Below are 20,886 nucleotides of genomic sequence, written 5' to 3' on the forward strand. Positions count from 1 at the left end.
ATGATTAAGCTCTCTAATGACTAGCTCTCTAATGACTAGCGCTCTAATGACTAGCTCTCTAATGACTAGCTCTCTAATGACTAACTGCTCTAATGACTAGCTTCTAATGACTAGCGCTCTAAACTGCCAACCGCTCTAATGACTAACGCTCTAACTGACTAACGCTCTAATGACTAGCGCTCCTAATGACTAGCGCTCTAATGACTAACGCTCTAATGACTAGCGCTCTAATGACTACGCTCTACTAGCATGACTAGCGCTCTAATGCAAACGCTCTAATGACTAACGCTCTAATGACTAACGCTCTAATGACTAGCGCCCTAATGACTAGCGCTCTAATGACTAGCTCTCTAATGACTAGCTCTCTAATGACTAGCTCTCTAATGACTAGCGCCCTAATGACTAGCGCTCTAATGACTAGCGCTTTAATGACTAGCGCTCTAATGACTAGCGCTCTAATGACTAGAGCACATTAGTATATTAGAGCACAGGAGGTCTTTAGATGGTTAACTATTAGACAGGGCTATGGGGTAAGCAAACCCAAAGCCCAATCATGCTCGAGCAAGTAAGTTGGCACTGTAAATATGACCCTCACCTTCAATATCATCTCCACTGAACTCCCCGACAGCAACAGAGTAACCTGGAAAGAGAGTGAGAGAACGAGAGAGCGAGAGGGAGAGCAAGCAAGAGTGAGAAGGAGAGAGATAGGGGAGAGAGAGAAAGAAAGATAGAAAGAAAAATAATGAGAGAGAAAGAAAGGTGGAGAGAGAACGAGAGAAAGAAAGAAAGAGAGAGAGAGAAAAGAGAGAGAGAAAGAGAGAGAGAGAAGAGTGAGAGAGAGAGAGAGAGAGAGCAATGAGAAATCAAGAAAGGCCACCACTTAGTGCTCTGGTCAAAAGCAGTGCACTGTGAGGGGAATAGGGTGTCAGATGCAGCCTCTAGCTACTGTAGCTCCTATGAAGAAGTGGACCATACTAACCGAGGTAGCTGTCGTCATAGCTCCCCTGCACCTGCCGAGTCTGGATCTGCCCAGTAACAGAGAGCAGGAAGTAGGATGGGAAGTAGGCCTTGACGATTTCCTCTGTGGTGGCTGAGACTAGTTGGCCTGTAGGCCGGAACGGATGGGGAAAAGAGTCAGAGGTTAGAGGTTAAGACTTTTGAACTATGTTTTTTTAGCTGCACTAAAAATGATTGTCGAGGTTTGGCCCTGTGGATGGTGTGGGGGATAACTTCACCGCTTGGGGAAAAATAGGCCGTTGTCTGCGCAGGTTCCAAACCTGCCCTTTCCCTATACTGACACATACAAAGCTCTCTCTCCTGTCTCTTTCCACTGTACCTGTCTAATAAAAATGTGAGAGTGGGAATTCCCAGTATAGTTTTCTAAGCTGTACTGTATGCTATCTCTGCATCCTGTACTTGAGCCAATTCATAGTAATCCACATATGGTCCCAATAGGATCTTATCATAAATCTAATAATGCACTCACCTTGCCAGTAAAAGCTTCCTGGTCCTCCGAGAACAACCTTCCCATCCTGAAACACGCAGAAAACCACCACTCTGATGAGAACCTTAGGTATCAAGCAAGTTTTCAAACTCCATTGTAAGTCTTATGTTATGTGACTAAACATACAGTATTCATTCAGTGGGCTGTTCCAGAAAGCAGGATCATTCAGTTAGCCAGCTTACTTTGATAAGCAGTCAAATATGTCTTGATTTCCTGAATCATTCAGCAAGCAAAACTTGTATATAGGTTGTTTGTTGTTGAGTGAATTATATAATGCCAATTTCACATCTATATTTCTGGAAAGTTAATTGGAAGTTAATTCAGAATGTCTGGGACAGTTACCTGGCTAAGATGAAAATCACATTATTGGTCAATTGCAGACAAGGTCAACCAAAATTGTACTTCCACTTTTAACCCAACCCCTCCAAAAGACACACAGTACACACACAGGTTTTTAGAGAGGTGCAGAGGGGCTACCTGCTGCCCCATATAAAAATCTCTAACTTACTGATCCTGCTTTCTGGAACAGCCCCCCAGAACATAAGGAGTTTGCCCAATTAAAAACTAAAAGAGAATCTCTTTTGAATTGTTTGTTAAGGAATTGTTCCTTGTCCTGTTCAACGTACCTTGGTGAAGTCAGCACTGAACCCACCCTGACAGTAGCCCTGTCCTGCAGGACCATGTCTCTCTAAGGTAAAAGGAAGAGAAAACATTGATAAGGCCACCACCAAAATGGCCCATCCAGGGCCTAGTGTCCCAAAAGCATTTTAAGATTAAGTTCATCGTTAGAACCTTTCGTAGGAGAATCATTAAATCTCTGAGCTGTTTCCCATTATTATTTACGTTGCACTTGAAAAACCCCGTAATCTAACGCCTGCCTCAGACCACTCGTAGAACAGCTAAGTGCGCCGTTAGATGCTTTTTTGACCCTCCCAAGTCATTTTACTCACAGAAGATCTCCGCTAAACATAGAATCACATGATTTATCCGTCTCTCTGTGACCACCGATAACTTCACAAGAAGTTGACTACAAATACAAAGTTGCCAATGTCTTTGCATTGACACAAACAAATGAAAACTGAGATGACTGCATTAAAATATAAACAGTATGCTAAAGGCCTATTTCAATCATATCGAAATACATTTAATTTTCAATCAATTGAGTTCTATTTTGCTACGGTCTGTAATTTGTCTTAATATATTTCATGATGTGTAGCCTAACATGTGCGCAATGATGTGCCAATTCTGTGATTCAGTGCATTTTTATTGGGTAAGCATTAGAATATATTTGCAGCCGTAGGTGGTAATATCTCTCTAGGAGCTGATCCGTCGTCAGTATTGTTAAATAATTATAATGTTTAGGTAAGATTTGATTGGAGGAAGCTGATCCGAGCACTGTGTCCTTGGATTCCTCCGGACCTTCTTACCCAGCCCCAACTCCCCTCGCTCCAGCCTCAGCCTCAGCACCTGGCTCCCTGTAACCCGCCCAAGCTTTTCCTGGCCTGCACTCCATCTTCCCCTGTAGTTCAATAAATACCTTGGTTACCTTATCCCAGTCTCCTTGTCTGAGTCTGCTCTTGGGTTCACCTTGTCCGTGTAACAATCATAACATTGTGAGCACACAAATCTCCCATTGACATTTTGGGTCAATTGGTCAATTTACAAGAATGTTGGATCTAAAATGAGTATTTGGCCATCATCCTCACAAGACAAACCTGTGGCTGCATGTTTCGTCACTACTTCATTCAATTGACTTCAGGTACAGTATTTTGGATAAGGATGTTGTTGCAGTACTGTACCTGTGCGACAGGGGGCGTACTCCACAAATGTCTTGAGGCTGTCGACGGAGAGGTAGCAGGTTCCTGTGGCATCCGAGAAGGGGGCATCGTGTTCCGTTCTCCAGTAATACCTTGGGGCACAAGCCTTGGAGACATTCAAGAAAGGAGTTCAAAACAACACACAAACTTCACAACTGTCAGATGTTGATACACATCACTGACACATAGTGAAAAGCTTTTTATGACTGGGGCTACGGTCGACTTCATTGGAGGCTGCTGAGGGGAGGACGGCTCATAATAATGGCTGGAACGGAGCAAAAGGAATGGAACCATGTGTTTGATGTATTTGATACCATTCCGCTCCAGCCATTACCACGAGTCAGTCCTCCCCAATTAAGTTGCCACAAACCTCCTGTGGTAGAACTTGTGTGTAGAATTTGTGAACGATATCAAAATCCAAATAAAATTATATATATTTCTGTGAGCAATTCTAACAGGACAGTTATATGATGACCTATTCCCTTCTATCCCACAGAATGTAGTAGCCTATCTTACCAGGACAGTGTTGCCATGGGAACGCACCGTAGCCCCAAACCACTGATGGGACTTGAACTCGACCTGGACGTCGACGTCGTTGACGTGGAAACTGCGATCCCCTGGAAGATGCCAAAGAAACGAACCTTTACATTCGTAATGCAGTACTTGTATGACACTGTAATAGCTCGCCTGAAGCTTGCACCAGTGTTTCCTCAAGTAACCCTACTGTTCCACTTACTGTATTTCAGGACTATCACACCTGATTCGACAAATGAGGGGCGTGATCAACTTGTTACTGGTACTCCCTGTATATAGCTATGTTATAATATCGTATCCCTGCACATCGACTTGGCGCTGGTACTCCCTGTATATAGCTACGTTATTTTCTACTTCCTGTATATAGCCATGTTATTTTCTACTCCCTGTATATAGCCATGTTATTTTCTACTTCCTGTATATAGCCATGTTATTTTTATTTATGTTAAATCTTTAACTCTGCATTGTTGGGAAAGGAACCGTAAGTAAGCATTTCACTGTTATTGTTTACTAAGCATGTGACAAATGACATTTAGTTGATCATTTGAATCAGGTGTCCTTGCACTGAAATACATCAAATAAATGCAATGGCTGGGGTGGCCCATCGATTCCAGCCGCTGCCTGTTGGTGACATGTACTGTGTATTACCACTGCCAGCATGAGCTCCAATCCATCCCACTGCGCTCTAGCACTCTGTCTCCTTCTATACTTGTTTCTCTCTATCCTGTCCAATAAACACAGCAACTACAAAAGGGGCACTACTGCAAAAAAAGGAATGGCTGGTGGTACTCAAGAGAAGTTTCAGAAACTGTGATTTCTATTGTAAGTTAACTTTGTCTCAACATGATCCCTCATGTCATCCCTGTTTGATGTCACACGGTTCCACATGTTTTTATAACTCTGTCTAAGTCTCATCTCTTAATCCATCCACCTTGCTATTGGCAAGCATCAAACCATTCCGCTGGACTTGGAATACATTGTTACTGTAGAAACATTTGTCCTTCATAGTCTGATTCCTATTTTATGAAGGGGGTGGCGGGGCTCTGGTAAAACAGTTTCTTGTGACAGGCAAAACATCCTCCTAGCTGGCTAGGAGAGCACATGAGAGACTTGGTTCTAGGCTATGCGATTAGGTCAAACTTTAGTCATGTTGAGAGATAGGCAGTGATGCAACCTGTCAGGATGCTCTGGTATGGCAACTGCTCGGCTTCCGACCACACAGCACTACAGAGGGTAGTGTGTATGGCCCAGTACATCACTGGGGCCAAGCTTCCTGCCATCCAGGACCTCTATACCAGGCGGTGTCAGAGCAAGTCCATAAAAATTGTCAGAGACTCCAGCCACCCTAGTCATAGACTGTTCTCTCTGCTACTGCACGGCAAGCGGTATCGGAGCACCAAGTCTAGGTCCAAGAGGCTTCTAAATAGCTTTTACCCCCAAGCCATAAGACTCCTGAACATCAAATGGCTACCCAGACTATTTGCATGTTACCCCCCCCCCTCTTTACGCTGCTGATACTCTCTGTTATTATCTATGCATAGTCACTTAATAACTCTACCTACATGTACATATTACCTTCAATTACTCGACTAACTGGTGCCACTGCACATTGACTCTGTACCGGTACCCTTGTATAGCCTCGCTATTGGTTATTTTACTGCTGCTTTAATTACTTGTTACTTTTACTAATTTTCTTGGTATTTTTCTTTCAAATTGCATTGTTGGTTAAGGGCTGGTAAGTAAACATTTCACTGTAAGGTGTTGTATTCGGCACATGTGAAAAATAAAATTGGATTTCTGACAGTCACTCCTGGCCAATAGACTACTTCAGGTAAGAAAAAGTTTAAGATTAATAAGTTAAAATATTTGACGCGGTAGACTTGGCAGTATGAGTTTGATGCATTTGTCTGACGCATAGACTTGAGTGGTGACATTAACCTTCCCGTACGCTGCACTGTCGGTCTGTCTGTCTGTCTGGCTGGCTGCTGGGGTCTGCGCCTATGTCTGTCTGGCTGCTGGGGTTGGACTGTGTCTGTAGTACACACTATACTCTTTGAACCCAGAGACCTGCATGGGAAACGTTGCGATGCACAATCACGTGAAAAGAAGGGCCAGGGTAGTGTATGTGTGTGTGTGTGTGTGTGTGTGTGTGTGTGTGTGTGTGTGTGTGTGTGTGTGTGTGTGTGTGTGTGTGTGTGTGTGTGTGTGTGTGTGTGTGGTGTGTGTGTGTTGTGGTGTGTGTGTGTGTGTGTGTGTGTGTTGTGTGTGTGTGTTGTGTCCTGCATGTCTGTGTAAAACGGCTATCATCTTAATTCCTGAATTATTTTATCACATCAGCTGTTCTTCAATTTCGAGAATGTACTTATAAGGGTGTATATTTGTGTGCATATAAGCCGGTGGATGTATACAGCACACATTTTTGTTTACAGTATGTGTTTGCGATCACAGATAGGTTTGTAAGCAGTGCATGTGTCTGTATTTGTTTATGTATAAACAGTTTACGTACAAGAGTAGGTGTGTATCCAGTTTATGTGCATTCATGTCTGAGTACAGCATACATTAACTTCAGAAAGTATTCACACGCCTGGACTTTTTAACATTTTGGTTGTGTTCAAAATGGAAGTAAAATTTTATAAAATTGAATTTTTTTTGTCAACGATCTACACAAAAATACCCTGTATCGTCAAAGTGGAAGAAAATGTCTAACATTTGTAAGAGAAATCATGAACAATAAAACACTAATTTGTTGATTAGATAAGTATTCAATCTCCTGGTCCATACAATGTTAGAATCACCTTTGGCAGCGATTACAACTGTGAGTCTTTCTGGGTAAGTCTCTAAGAGCTTTCCACACCTGGATTGTGCAACATTTGCCCATTACTCTTTTCAAAATTCTTCAAGCTCTGTCAAATTAGTTCTTGATCATTGCTAGATGACTGTTTTCAGCTCTTGCCATAGATTTTCAAGCCGGTTTCAAAACTGTAACTCGGCCACTCAGGAACATTCACTGTCTTCTTGGTAAGCAACTCCAGTGAGTGTAGATTTGGCCTTGTGCTTTCAGTTTTTGTCCTGTAGAAATGTGAATTCATCTCCCTCTGTCTGGTGGAAAGCAAACTGAACCAGGTTTTCCTGTAGGATTCTGCCTGTGCTTAGATCCATTCCGTAAATGTTTTTATCTAGTCCTTAATGATTACAAGCATACCCATAACGTGATGCAGCCACCAATACGCTAGAAAATATGGAGAGTGATACTCAGTAATGTGTTGTATTGGATTAGTCCCAAACATAACACTTTGTATTCAGGACAAAATGTTTATTTCTTTTCCATTTTTTTTGCAGTATTACTTTTGTGTCTTGTTGCAAACAGGATGCTTGTTTTGGAATATATTTTATTCTGTACAGGCTTCCTTCTTTTCACTCTGTCAATTAGGTTAGTATTGTGGAGTAACTACAATGGTGTTGATTCATCATCAGTTTTACCTATCACAGCCATTAAACTCTGTAACAGTTTTAAAGTCACCATTGGCCTCATGGTTAAATCCCTCAGCGGTTTCCTTCCTCTCCGGCAACTGAGTTAGGAAGGACACCTGTTTCTTTATAGTGACTGGGTGTATTGATACACCATCCAAAGTATAATGAATAACTTCACCATGCTCAAAGGGATATTCAATGTCTGCTTTTTGTATTTTTACCCATCTACCAATAGACGCTCTTCTTTGCGAGGCATTGGAAAACCTCTCTGGTCTATGTGGTTCAATCTGTGTTTGAAATTCACTGCTCGACTGAGGGACCTTACAGATAATTGTATGTGTGGGGTACAGAGATGAGGTAGTCATTCATAAATAATAATAAACACCATTATTACACACAGGCTGAGTCCATGCAACTTATTATGTGACTTGTTAAGCAAATGTTTACTCATGAGCTTATTTAGGCTTGTCATAACAAAGGGGTTGAATACTTATTGACTCAAGACATTTCAGCTTTCAGGTTTTACTAATTTGTAACAATTTCAAAAAACATAATTCCACTTTGACATTATGGGGTATTGTGTGTAGGCCAGTGACAATAAAAATCTAAATGTAATCAATTTTATTCAGGCTGTGGAATGTGGAAAAAGTCAAGGGGTGTGAATACTTTCTGAAAGCATTGTATGTGTGTATATCCTGTTTATGTGTATTTGAGTCTGTACCTGAGTACAGTATGGAACGGAGTCAAACATGTATTTTCTATATGTTTGACACTGTTCCATTAATTCCATTCCAGACATTACAATGAGCCCGTCCTCCTATAGCTCCTCCCACCAGCTTCCACAGGTGTACAGTATGTATGTGAGCGTGTGTGTGTATCTGAGTATGTGTATTGTAACGGTTTTGACTTGGGGTTATTGTTTGTAGGGGTGCCAGGTAGGTCGTGCCTACCAGAGAAAATATTGATTTCTCCTTTTTGTTTGTGAGGGAATGAGTCCCGTCTGGTCTGTCAAGTCTACACCAATACAAAGGACTCAAGTAAAAGTCAGGATGGACATACACTTTTCATAAACCCTTAAAACATTGGAAATCATTTCAAAACTGTTCTTTTGCGTGGGTTGTATTACCAACATAAATTATCACACACATAATAATATAACAAACAATGAGCTCTGGTTCCTCGAGAAAAGTCCCGTACCTTGGGCCTAAAAGAGTCCAGCCTGGTAAAGGAGTTCAGTGAACTCCAGTGACCTTAGTCACACAATGTTTGTCCGTTCATAAAAGTGTAGCATAAACCCAGTCTCAATCATACAATCAAAATATCTAACTCTTTTACAACACAACCATAAAGAGTATCAAATCTCAGTAGTCTTCAACTACAACTGACCACAAATCAACACGGTATAAATCACACTCAAACAAAGGAAATACTTATGCAAAAAAGCTGTAGGTAGTCGGTCAGTCAGACAATCCAATCTGAGAAAGATCATGAAGAAACAGACCAACTGAGATGTGTAGTCCAAAGGATGAAATTAGTAAATCTGATCCTGGTTAAACTTGAGACAAGGCTACAAAGCACACTTTTAAATACAACAAAACAAACGGAGTAAAGAAGCTTCGGAACTGAGGGTTGAACACATCCTCATTGGCACCACCATCACAACCCCCTTTTGTGCAGCTGATGCTGGCTATTTAGTTGGGAATTAAACGGGAAGCGCTGTGTTGGAAGGAGGAGCGCAGACGGTTCGGACTAATTCAGGGCCGTCACAGTATGTGTCTATGTAATGTACAATATGTTTGTGACCTATGTGATAACACACACCCTCTGATCCTCAAACGGTGGGCCACTTCCTGCTTTATCTGATGGAGTTTGTGACCGCTTCACTGGCAGGCAGAGCCAGGGGTTCTCAGGGGTCCTTGTCCACATAATGACTTTGGCCTAATTACAGTTACAACACTGGGCTTCAAGCCAGCCAGCCAGGAAATCAACCAAGGCTATAGGCTTTAGAAAGGGGGAATACGAGAGAGGACTTGGCCACTACAAAACACAGTGCAAACTTCAAAGAATGGTTTAAATAAAAATGGAGCACTGTTGGTGAAGAATCCCTAAGCCTTGACGGAGAGGTTTATCCCCATAACTTTAAAGTCATCCTAGTCAGTGAGCTCGCTAATAGAAGCCTTATAGTTTTATGGCTGAAGAGACATTTTTATAGTTAAACAATACAACTTTAACTGGGGGGTATACTTTGAAATACGGTATACACTGTCTTTGTAAAATCTACGTATGAAACATGATGTTAACATAGCTATTTTTAGTTTTTATTTTATTTCACCTTTGTTTAACCAGGTAGGCTAGATGAGAACAAGTTCTCATTTACAACTGCGACCTGGCCAAGATAAAGCAAAGTAGTGCGACACAAACAACAACACAGTTACACATGGAAGAAACAAACATGCAGTCAATAATACAATAGAAAAAGTCTATATACAGTGTGTGCAAAGCAGGTAGGATAAGGGAGTTAAGGCAATAAATAGGCCATAGTGGCTAAATAATTACATTATAGCAATTAAACACTGGAGTGGTAGATGTGCAGAAAATGAGTGTGCAAGTAGAGATACTGGGGTGCAACTGAGCAAAATAAATAACAGTATGGGAGATGAGGTAGTTGGATGGGCTATTTACAGATGGGCTATGTACAGGTGCAGTGATCTGTGAGCTGCTCTGACAGCTGGTGCTTAAAGTTAGTGAGGGAGATATGAGTCTCCAGCTTCAGTGATTTTTGCAGTTCGTTCCAGTCATTGGCAGCAGAGAACTGGAAGGAAAGGCAGCCAAATGAGGAGTTGGCTTTGGGGGTGACCAGTGAAATATACCTGCTGGAGCGCGTGCTACGGGTGGGTGCTGCTATGGTGACCAGTGAGCTGATATAAGGCGGGGCTTTACCTAGCAAATACTTATTGATGACCTGGAGCCAGTGGGTTTGGCGACGAATATGAAGCGAGGGCCAGCCAACAAGAGCATACAGGTCGAGTGGTGGTGAAGCCGATTCTAGATTTAATTTTGGATTGGAGATGCTTAATGTGAGTCTGGAAGGAGAGTTTACAGTCTAGCTTAGACACCTAGATATTTGTAGTTGTCCAAATATTCTAAGTCACAACCGTCCAGAGTAGTGATGCTGGACAGGCAGGCAGGTGTGGGCAGTGATCGGTTGAAGAGCATTGGCCACGGAAGGAGAGTTGTATGGCATTGAAGCTCGTCTGGAGGTTAGATAACACAGTGTCCAAAGAAGGACCAGAAGTATACAAAATGGTGTCATCTGTGTAGAGGTGGATCAGAGAATCACCAGCAGCAAGAGCGACATCATTGATGTATACAGAGAAAAAAGTTGGCCCAAGAATTGAACCCTGTGGCACCCCCATAGAGACTGCCAGAGGTCCGGACAACAGGCCCTCCGATTTGACACACTGAACTCTGTCTGAGAAGTAGTTGGTGAACCAGGCGAGGCAGTCATTTGAGAAACCAAGGATGTTGAGTCTGCCGATAACAATGTGGTGATTGACAGAGTCAAAAGCCTTGGCCAGGTCGAGGAATACAGCTGCACAGTATTGTCTCTTATCGATGGCGGTGATGATATCATTTAGGACCTTGAGCGTGGCTGAGGTGCACCCATGACCAGCTCGGAAATCAGATTGCATAGCGGAGAAGTTACGGTGGGATTTGAAATGGTCGGTGATCTGTTTGTTAACTTGGCTTTCGAAGACCTTAGAAAGGCAGGGTAGGATAGATATAGGTCTGTAACAGTTTGGGTCTAGAATGCTTCCCCCATTTAAAAGGGGGATGACCACAGCAGCTTTCCAATCTATGGAGATCTCAGACGATACAAAAGAGAGTTTGAACAGGCTAGTGATAGGGGTTGCAACAATTTTGGCGGATAATTTTAGAAAGAGAGGGTCCAGATTGTCTAGCCCGGCTGATTTATAGGGATCCAGATTTTGCAGCTCTTTCAGAACATCAGCTATCTGGATTTGGGTGAAAGAGAAATGGGGGAGGCTTGTGAAAGTTGCTGTGGGGGGTACAGGGCTGTTGATCGGGGTAGGGGTAGCCAGGTGGAAAGCAAGGCCAGCTGTAGAAAAATGTTTATTGAAATTCTCGATTATCATGGATTTATCGGTGGTGACAGTGTTTCCTAGCCTCAGTGCAGTGGGCAGCTGGGAGGAGGTGCTCTTATTCTCCATGGACTTTATAGTGTCCCAGAACTTTTGGGGGTTTGTGCTACAGGATGCAAATTTCTGTTTGAAAAAGCTAGCCTTTGCTTTCCTAACTGCCTGTGTATATTGGTTCCTAACTTCCCTGAAAAGTTGCATATCACGGGGGCTATTCGATGCTAATGAAGTATGCCACAGGATGTTTTTGTGCTGGTCAAGGGCAGTCAGGTCTGGAGTGAACCAAGGGCTATATCTGTTCCTGGTTCTACATTTTTTGAATGGGGCATGCTTATTTAAGATGGTGAGGAAAGCACTTTTAAAGAATAACCAGGCATCCTCTACTGTCGGAATGAGGTCAATATCCTTCCAGGATACCCGGACCAGGTGCATTAGAAGGGCATGCTCACTGAAGTGTTTTAGGGAGCATTTGACAGTGATGAGGGGTGGTCGTTTGACCACAGACCCATTACGGACGCAGGCAATGAGGCAGGTTGAAGACAGCAGAGGTGTATTTGGAGGGCAGGTTGGTTAGAATGATATCTATGAGGGTGCCAGTGTTTACGGATTTGGGGTTGTACCTGGTAGGTTCATTGATCATTTGTGTGAGATTGAGGGCATCAAGTTTAGATTGTAGGTTGGCCGGGGTGTTAAGCATGTCCCAGTTTAGGTCACCTAACAGCACGAGCTCTGAAGATAGATGGGGGGCAATCAATTCACATATGGTGTCCAGGGCACAGCTGGGGGCAGAAGGTGGTCTATAGCAAGCGGCAACGGTGAGAGACTTGTTTCTGGAAAGGTAGATTTTTAAAAGTAGAAGCTCAAATTGTTTGGGCACAGACCTGGATAGTAAGACAGAACTCTGCAGGCTAACTCCACCCCCTTTGGCAGTTCTATCTTGTCGGAAAGTGTTATAGTTAGGGATGGAAATTTCAGGGTTTTTGGTGGTCTTCCTAAGCCAGGATTCAGACACGGCTAGGACATCCGGGTTGGCAGGGTGTGCTAAAGCAGTGAATAAAACAAACTTAGGGAGGAGGCTTCTTATGTTAACATGCATGAAACCAAGGCTTTTACGGTTACAGAAGTCAACAAATGAGAGCGCCTGGGGAATGAGAGTGGAGCTAGGCACTGCAGGGCCTGGATTAACCTCAACATCACCAGGGAAAAGAGGAGGATAAGGGTACGGCTAAAGGCTATAAGAACTGGTCGTCTAGTACGTTCAGAACAGCGAGTAAAAGGAACAGGTTTCTGGGCACGGTATAATAGATTCAAGGCATAATGTACAGACAAAGATATGGTAGGATGTGAATACAGTGGAGGTAAACCTATGCATTGAGTGATGATAAAAGAGATATTGTCTCTAGAAACATAATTTAAACCAGATGAGGTTACCGCATGTGTGGGAGGTGGAACTAAAGGGTTAGCTAAGGCGTATTGAGCAGGGCTAGAGGCTCTACAGTGAAATAAGGCAATAATTACTAACCAAAACAGCAATGGACAAGGCATATTGACATTAGGGAGAGGCATGCGTAGCCGAGTGATCATTGGGTCCAGTGAGTAGCTGGGTGAGCTGGAGACACGGCGATTCAGACAGCTAGCAGGCCGGGGCTAGCAGGCTAGCAGGAGGGCCTTAGAGGGACGTCGCGACGGAAGAAGTCAGTTGTAGCCCCTTCGTGCGGTTACGTCGGCAGATCAGTCGTGATGGATCAGCAGGGCTCCGTGTAGTAAAAGGGTCCAGGTCAATTGGCAAAATAGGTATAGTAGCCCAAGGAGTGGCTGATGGACCTCTTCAGCTAGCCAGGAGATGGGCTTAGCATAGGCTAGCTCCAGCCTAATTGGTGCTTGCTTCGGGACAAAGACGTTAGCCAGGAGAAGCCAATCGGATAGCAGCTGCGATGATCCAGGTGAAGAGGTTCAGAGCTTGCAGTAGGAATCCAGGGATATGGAGAATAAGAAGTCCTATACGCTCTGGGTTGAATCGCGTTGTGTAGACTGGCAGGAGTTGTCTGGGCTGAAGGTTAGCTGATGACAGCTAGCAAGTAGCTAGTTAGCTGGCTAGCTTTCTGTTGGGGGTTCCTGTTCTGAAGTAAAGAAAATAGCTACATTGGGTGAGTTGGGTTGCAGGAGAGTATGTTGAAGTTGGGGTTAAGAATTATATATATTTTTTAAATAAAATGTAATATATGCGAAGAAAAAATATTTTAAAAGATATATACACGGGACACGACAAGACGAAGACAAAAGACGCCTGACTGCTGCGCCATCTTGGATTTCAAAAAGGGGAATGGGGAAACTCATCATACTTTACAACAGGAAGAAACATTGATGATCTGCTTTTCCACACATTCACACCAACTCATTCCACCAGGTTATTCAGCCAGGGACCTTACCTTCATTGTCAAAAATGACAACACTGCAATCCGATTGGTCCTGGCTCCAAGGACACAAGTACACAGATCCACCTTCGATGATGTTCGTTTGGCTGGTGTTAGCTTTGGGAGCACCAATCAGAATACTGAAACTGTAGAATAAAAACAGAAGACAAAACACAGTATTAGTACACGGTCAGCAAAAAATAGTGGGAGTACACGAAGCAATGAGTACTTTTGATCAATTCATCTTCGGTTGTTGTTTTTAACTGATTTGAGCAATGATTTGGCCACATTGTAACGTTCGTCGTCGGAATGAGAAGGATCGGACCAAAGCGCAGCGTGGTAAGTGTTCATGATTATTTATTTAAACTGAACACTGAGACAAAATAACAAAATGGAAKAACACGAAACAGTTCTGTCTGGTGCAGACACAAAACAGAAAACAACTACCCACAAAACACAGGTGGGAAAAAGCTGCCTAAGTATGATTCTCAATCAGAGACAACATTTACATTTAAGTCATTTAGCAGACGCTCTTATCCAGAGCGACTTACAAATTGGTGCATTCACCTTATGATATCCAGTGGAACAACGATAGACAGGCAAACATAGACAGCTAACCTTCAGCCCAGACAACTCCTGCCAGTCTACACAACGCGATTCAACCCAGAGCGTATAGGACTTCTTATTCTCCATATCCCTGGATTCCTACCTCTGATTCAGAACCACACCCGGTAAAACACAAAGAAATACAAAACATAGAAAATGAACATAGAATGCCCACCCAAATCACACCCTGACCAAACCAAAATAGAGACATAAAAAGCTCTCTACGTTCAGGGCGTTCCACACATATACTCCCTTCATGGATCCTTTACCATATAGGTCAGTGATCTTGTCTCACTCAAAAGGCAGTTCAGGGCTGCATTCACAAAGTATTTATTTTTAGGACAGCTAATCTAGGATCATGTCCCCGATACAAAGATATAAAAAACGAATCGGCCTGTATCGAATCTCACATTCCTCTCAAAACATTTTGAAAAAGCTGTTGCGCAGCAACTCACTGCCTTCCTGGAGACAAACAATGTATACGAAACGCTTCAGTCTGGTTTTAGACCACATCATAGCATTGAGACTGCACTCGTGAAAGTGGTAAATGACCTTTTAATGGCGTCAGACCAAGGCTCTGCATCTGTCCTCGTGCTCCTAGACCTTAGTGCTGCTTTTGATACCATCGATCACCACATTCTTTTGGAGAGATTGGAAACCCAAATTGGTCTACACGGACAAGATCTGGCCTGTCTTAGATATATCAGTTTGTTTCTGTGGATGGTTTGTCCTCTGACAAATCAACTGTACATTTCGGTGTTCCTCAAGGTTTAATTTTAGGACCACTATTGTTTTCACTATATATTTTACCTCTTGGTGATGTCATTCGGAAACATAATGTTAACTTTCACTGCTATGCGGGCAATACACAGATGTACATTTCGATGAAACATGGTGAAGCCCCAAAATAGCCCTCCCTGGAAGCCTGTGTTTCAGACATAAGGAAGTGGATCGAGTTAATTTTTTGTATTTTAAACACGGACAAAACAGGGATGCTAGTTCTAGGCCCCAAGAAACAAAGAGATCTTCTGTTGTTTGTACAGTCATCTCAAATAAAACTGTGAAGGATCTCGGCATTACTCTGGACCCTGATCTCTCTTTTGACGAACATATCAAGAATATTTCAAGGACAGCTTTTTTTAAATTTTCGTAACATTGCAAAAATCAGAAACTTTCTGTCTAAAAATTATGCAGAAAAGTTAATCCATGCTTTTATCACTTCTAGATTAGACTACTGCAATGCTCTACTTTCCAGCTACCCGGATATAGCACTAAATAAACTTCAGTTAGTGCTAAACACGGCTGCTAGAATCTTGACTAGAACCAAAACATGTGATCATATTTCTCCAGTGCTAGCCTATCTACACTGGCTTCCTGTTAAGGCTAGGGCTGATTTCAAGGTTTTACTGCTAACCTACAAAGCATTACATGGACTTGCTCCTACCTATCTTTCCGATTTGGTCCTGCCGTACATACCTACACGTACGCTACGGTCACAAGACACAGGCTTGGAATGGTCTGCCTATCCGTGTGAGAGATGCAGACTCGGTCTCAACCTTTAAGTCTTTATTGAAGACTCATCTCTTCAGTAGGTCCTATGATTGAGTGTAGTCTGGCCCAGGGGTGTGAAGGTGAATGGAAAGGCACTGGAATGACGAACCGCCCTTGCTGTCTCTGCCTGACTGGTTCCCCTCTCTCCACTGGGATTCTCTGCCTCTAACCCTATCACGGGGGCTGAGTTACTGGCTTATTGGTGCTCTTCCGTGCCATCCCTAGGAGGGGTGAGTCACTTGAGTGGGTTGACTCACTGACGTGATCTTCCTGTCTGGGTTGGCGCCCCCCTCGGGTTCGTGCCGTGGGGGAGATCTTCGTGGGCTATACTCGGCCTTGTCTCACGGTAGTAAATTGGTGGTTGAAGATATCCCTCTAGTGGTGTGGGAGCTGTGCTTTGGCAAAGTGGGTGGGGTTATATCCTGCCTGTTTGGCCCTGTCCGGGGGTATCGTCGGACGGGGCCACAGTGTCTCCGACCCCTCCTGTCTCAACCTCGAGTATTTATGCTGCAATAGTCTGTGTCGGGGGCTAGGGTCAGTCTTATCCGGTGTCCTGCGTGAATTTAAGTATGCTCCCTTTAATTCTCTCTCTCTTTTTCTCTCTTTCTCTCAGAGGACCTAAGCCCTAGGACCATGCCCCAGGATTACCTGGCCTGATGACTCCTTGCTGTCCCCAGTTTCAACTGTTCTGCCTGCGGCAATGGAACCCTGACCTGTTCACCGGATGTGCTACCTTGTCCCGGACCTGGTGTTTTGGACTCTCTCTCTACCGCACCTCCAGTCTCTAACTCTGAGGGATCGGCTATGAAAAGGCAACTGACATTTACTCCTGAGGTGCTGCTCTACAACCACTGTGATTATTATTATCTGACCCTGCTGGTCATCTATGAACGGTTGAACATCTTGGCCATGTACTGTTATAATCTCCACCCGGCACAGCCAGAAGAGGACTGGCCACCCCTCAGAGCCTGGTTACTCTCTATGTTTCTTCCTAGGTTCTGGCCTTTCTAGGGAGTTTTCCCTAGCCACTGTGCTTCTACATCTACATTGCTTGCTGTTCGGGGTTTTAGGCTAGGTTTCTGTACAGCACTTTGTGATATCGGCTGATGTATGGAATTACTTCATTAACTATGATCTATCTATGATTTAAGGCTAAACTGATCCTAGATCAGCACACCTACTACGATATGCTTTATAAATACAGGCCCTGAAAGGATCTTCAGGATCCTTCATTTTACAGGTACCTTATCATCCTCATCATCACCACCAGTCTGACATAACGTTCCCCAATAGCTCTGTCCTGTCTCAGTAAACAGATCATAGCTAAGGCTAGTTCTTGGCTTCATCAGCTCTACTGGACTGATAGAGGGTGGAAGGGGTTTATGGTTAGGGGAGATATATATATATATAATGGTACATTCTGGTCTGGTCTACCTCCAGTGGGCTCAAACATCTCTCCCCAATCCAAAAGAAGCAGTGCAGGCTACATGTCCTACATTTAATGAATCCGATATTATTCCACCAAGGAGGCTAAACACGGAACACATTTCAGTGGAGTATTGGGCTATTTAAGGGTCAAATGGCAACAATCTGTGGAAATGGAATAAATGAGGAGAACGAACACCACACTTTAACATAGGGGAAACACTGTATTAACATCGCAGCTTATTCAACAGAACCATTCTAAAGCTGCTGCTGATAACATATTATTGCCAGACACCCTCTACCAAAACACTGGGGTTCTGTGTTAACTAGGGTCATTGACTCACACTGTGGATGTCGCTGAGACACATAAACAACTTTGGCATGCTGAAAAACAGCAAACTCTGGCAACCGCCTGTATGGGACAACACAATCTAACTTGCGGCATGAAATTGAGGAGAGCCTTTTCAGGCAAGTGAGAAAAAAAGGCATGTCACTCTATTTGTCTCCCTGTGACATCAACTGTTTTCCAGCTACTCCAACTTGACTAATATGACCCAGAACAAGGCAGGAGCAATCAACAGTCATATGATCAAGTTAGTGAAATCAAAACAATAAAAATAGATAGCTATTCAATGATTTAGTTTATTTCAGCACAAAGGCTACCGTTGTCCTGTCCTGACAAGATAAATAAAGCACAAGGGAAAAAGAGCAGACTCATACAATTGGACTAAATCAACATCTTGGTAATGACTCCACAACACACATCTGTCCCTCCCCCCAACGGAGTAAGACAAAACAATTTCCTTGCTGCTGGTGTCAGAAAACGGGGACATTTATTAAGTCAATGGCATCAAACCGACTCTGCCTCTGAGGACAGTAGAAGGAAAGCTGTGACGGGAGTTGATATAGGCCTAGCCTCTAAAAATGTGTTTAATGCTCTAGGATGTCAATGGTGACCCTCAGAGTTGAGTAAATGGGTCATCCTTATTATCTATTAATTAGCCAAATGAGCATTGTGACCTAACCCCTGACATTATAGGCCTAACGATTATGTCAAAGTTACATCCCATTGTAAACTAGGCCTGCATGAGAATTGCCCTTCTACTGTAGGCTAATAGCACTCATGAATCCGTACATTTCAGAAAAGTGAATAGTGTAAAGTGTTGGTCCCATATCCCATGAGCTCAGAAAAGGATCCCAAACATTTTCCATATGCACAAAAAGGTGCATTACACAGGTGCACCTTGTGCTGGGGTCAAGAAAAGGCCACTCTAAAATGTGCAGTGTTGTCACACACCACAATGCCACAGATTTTTTAAGGATCGTTCAATTGGCATGCTGACTGCAGGAATGTCCACCAGAGCTGTTGCCAGAGAATTGAATGTTCATTTCTCTACCATAAGCCGCCTCCAATGTCATTTTAGAGAATTTGGCAGTACATCCAACCATCCTCACAACCGCAGACCACGTGTATGGCGAGTGGTTTGCTGATGTCAAGGTTGTAAACAGAGTGCCCCATGGTGGCGGTGGGGTTATGGTATGGGCAGGCATAAGCTACGGACAACGAACACAATTGCATTTTATCTAGGGCAATTTGAATGCATAGAGATACTGTGACGGGATCCTGAGGCCCATTGTCTTGCCATACATCCGCTGCCATCAACTCATGTTTCAGCGCGATAACGCACGGCTCCATGTCGCAAGGATCTGTACACAATTCCTCGAAACTGAAAATGGCCCAGTTCTTCCCATGGCCTGTATACTCACCAGACATGTCACCCATTGAGCATGTTTGGAATGCTCTGGATCAATGTGAACAACAGCATGTTCCAGTTCCCGCCCATATCCAGCAACTTCACACAGCCATTGAAGAGGAGTGGGACAACATTCCACAGGCCACAATCAACAGCCTGATCAACTCTATGCCAAGGAGATGTGTTGTGGTGCATGAGGCAAATACTGGTCACACCAGATATTGACTGGTTTTCTGATCCACGCCCCTACCTTTTTTTAAGGTATCTGTGACCAACAGGTGCATATCTGTATTCCCAGTCATGTGAAATCCATAGATTAGGGCCTAATTTATTTATTTCAATTCACTGATTTCCTTATGCCAACTGTAACTCAGTAAAATCTTTGAAATTGTTGCATTTCTATTTTTGTATATAATACAATTCTAGAAAAGGGCGGGGGGCTATTCAAAGTACATGGAATCCCTATTCATCCAATGATTTACATTTTCACTTTATTTGATCCAAATCTGCAAAAATGCTGAATATGTCTGTCTGGAATATACCACAAAATAATCAAATGGAAAATAGCCCACTTAGCATGATGATGTGGTCGATGACAATTTGCTTCTTGAAAGTCCGATATCCTGAAAACTTGACTGCTGACATGCAAAACATTTTGGAGTGGACTAATAAAAACGAGCCTTTTTTCGAGTGGAGCTTCCATTGAAGAAGATATCACCCCATGAGAGTAAGCAGTTGGCATTTATTGTCATGAATCTTGCTCTGGAGGCAGCTCTGCAGAGTAGTCACTAGCTGACACAGCCACAAAGTCATAAAATCTGATTTTAAACCTAACTTTAACCGTAAACTTAACCACACTGCTAACCCTGATGCCTAACCTTAAATTAAGACCAAAAATCTCATTTTTGCTTTCATAAATTTTTACGACATAGGCCAGCTGCAAAGTAGAAATGTTCTATCTAGCATAAATCGCTCAGTTCTGCCTCCAGGGCAAGATTCATGACAATAAGCATCAACATGCGCTTGTCCATTGCGGGTTCCCTATTAACCGTTATTCAAATCGAATTAGTAGGCTAGGCTGCAGTGGTAACATATAGGCCAATAACATGATACAATGCCGTGTAGACCATGGGTGAAATTAGACTATATTGAATGACAAGAATATCAAAAAGTACGGAATAATTTAAATCACTTTTGAAGTAAAAGGAATAGTGTATATTGTGGTGACATTTTCCTAAAACACTACTGAGTGGTAAGATTAATGCGCACTCACCTAGATGCATTATTGTAGAAAAAATCCACGGAATAACCGAAAAAAGATCCCTTAGGTCCAGAGTAGACGATCCGGTTTTCTGTTTCTAAATTAAACGTTGCGCACAGCTGGATAAAAACAACTGCAATTACAACGAACCGGGCGCAATAAACTGGATTACGCAGGATTGAGTTGACTGAAATTGCTGAAAGTCGCCGTCCAGTGCCCATCTCTTTTGTGCGTCGAATCGCAAGACAATAATTAACCTGCTATGAGGTGTGAAACGCCTGCCTGATATTTTGGTAATGCATATTCCAACATATAAATGAATTAATTGTGAATGGAATAGGATCCCGTTTCACTCTGCATCTCCCTCTCATACTAGCAGTGTAAGACTA

The 20,886-nt window shown here is 43.1% G+C and overlaps 1 protein-coding gene across 2 annotated transcripts in view; it reads right to left on the minus strand.

Moving 5' to 3' along the window:
• The window catches only part of LOC111970461 (integrin alpha-5), a 56,265-nt gene extending 35,379 nt beyond the window's left edge, over positions 1-20,886 (minus strand). For both annotated transcript variants that reach the window (XM_023997209.3, XM_023997208.3), the window contains exons 1-8: positions 20,510-20,886; positions 13,916-14,046; positions 3,838-3,938; positions 3,304-3,427; positions 2,131-2,192; positions 1,487-1,532; positions 980-1,105; positions 596-640 (exon numbers count right to left, since the gene is read on the minus strand). In XM_023997209.3, the coding sequence (XP_023852977.1) occupies positions 596-640; positions 980-1,105; positions 1,487-1,532; positions 2,131-2,192; positions 3,304-3,427; positions 3,838-3,938; positions 13,916-14,046; positions 20,510-20,718 (844 nt within the window). In that variant the 5' untranslated portion in view covers positions 20,719-20,886. The remainder of the gene's footprint in view (positions 1-595; positions 641-979; positions 1,106-1,486; positions 1,533-2,130; positions 2,193-3,303; positions 3,428-3,837; positions 3,939-13,915; positions 14,047-20,509) is intronic.

This window comes from Salvelinus sp. IW2-2015, linkage group LG11 (genome assembly GCF_002910315.2).
Source record: "Salvelinus sp. IW2-2015 linkage group LG11, ASM291031v2, whole genome shotgun sequence".
Classification (NCBI taxonomy): domain Eukaryota; kingdom Metazoa; phylum Chordata; class Actinopteri; order Salmoniformes; family Salmonidae; genus Salvelinus; species Salvelinus sp. IW2-2015.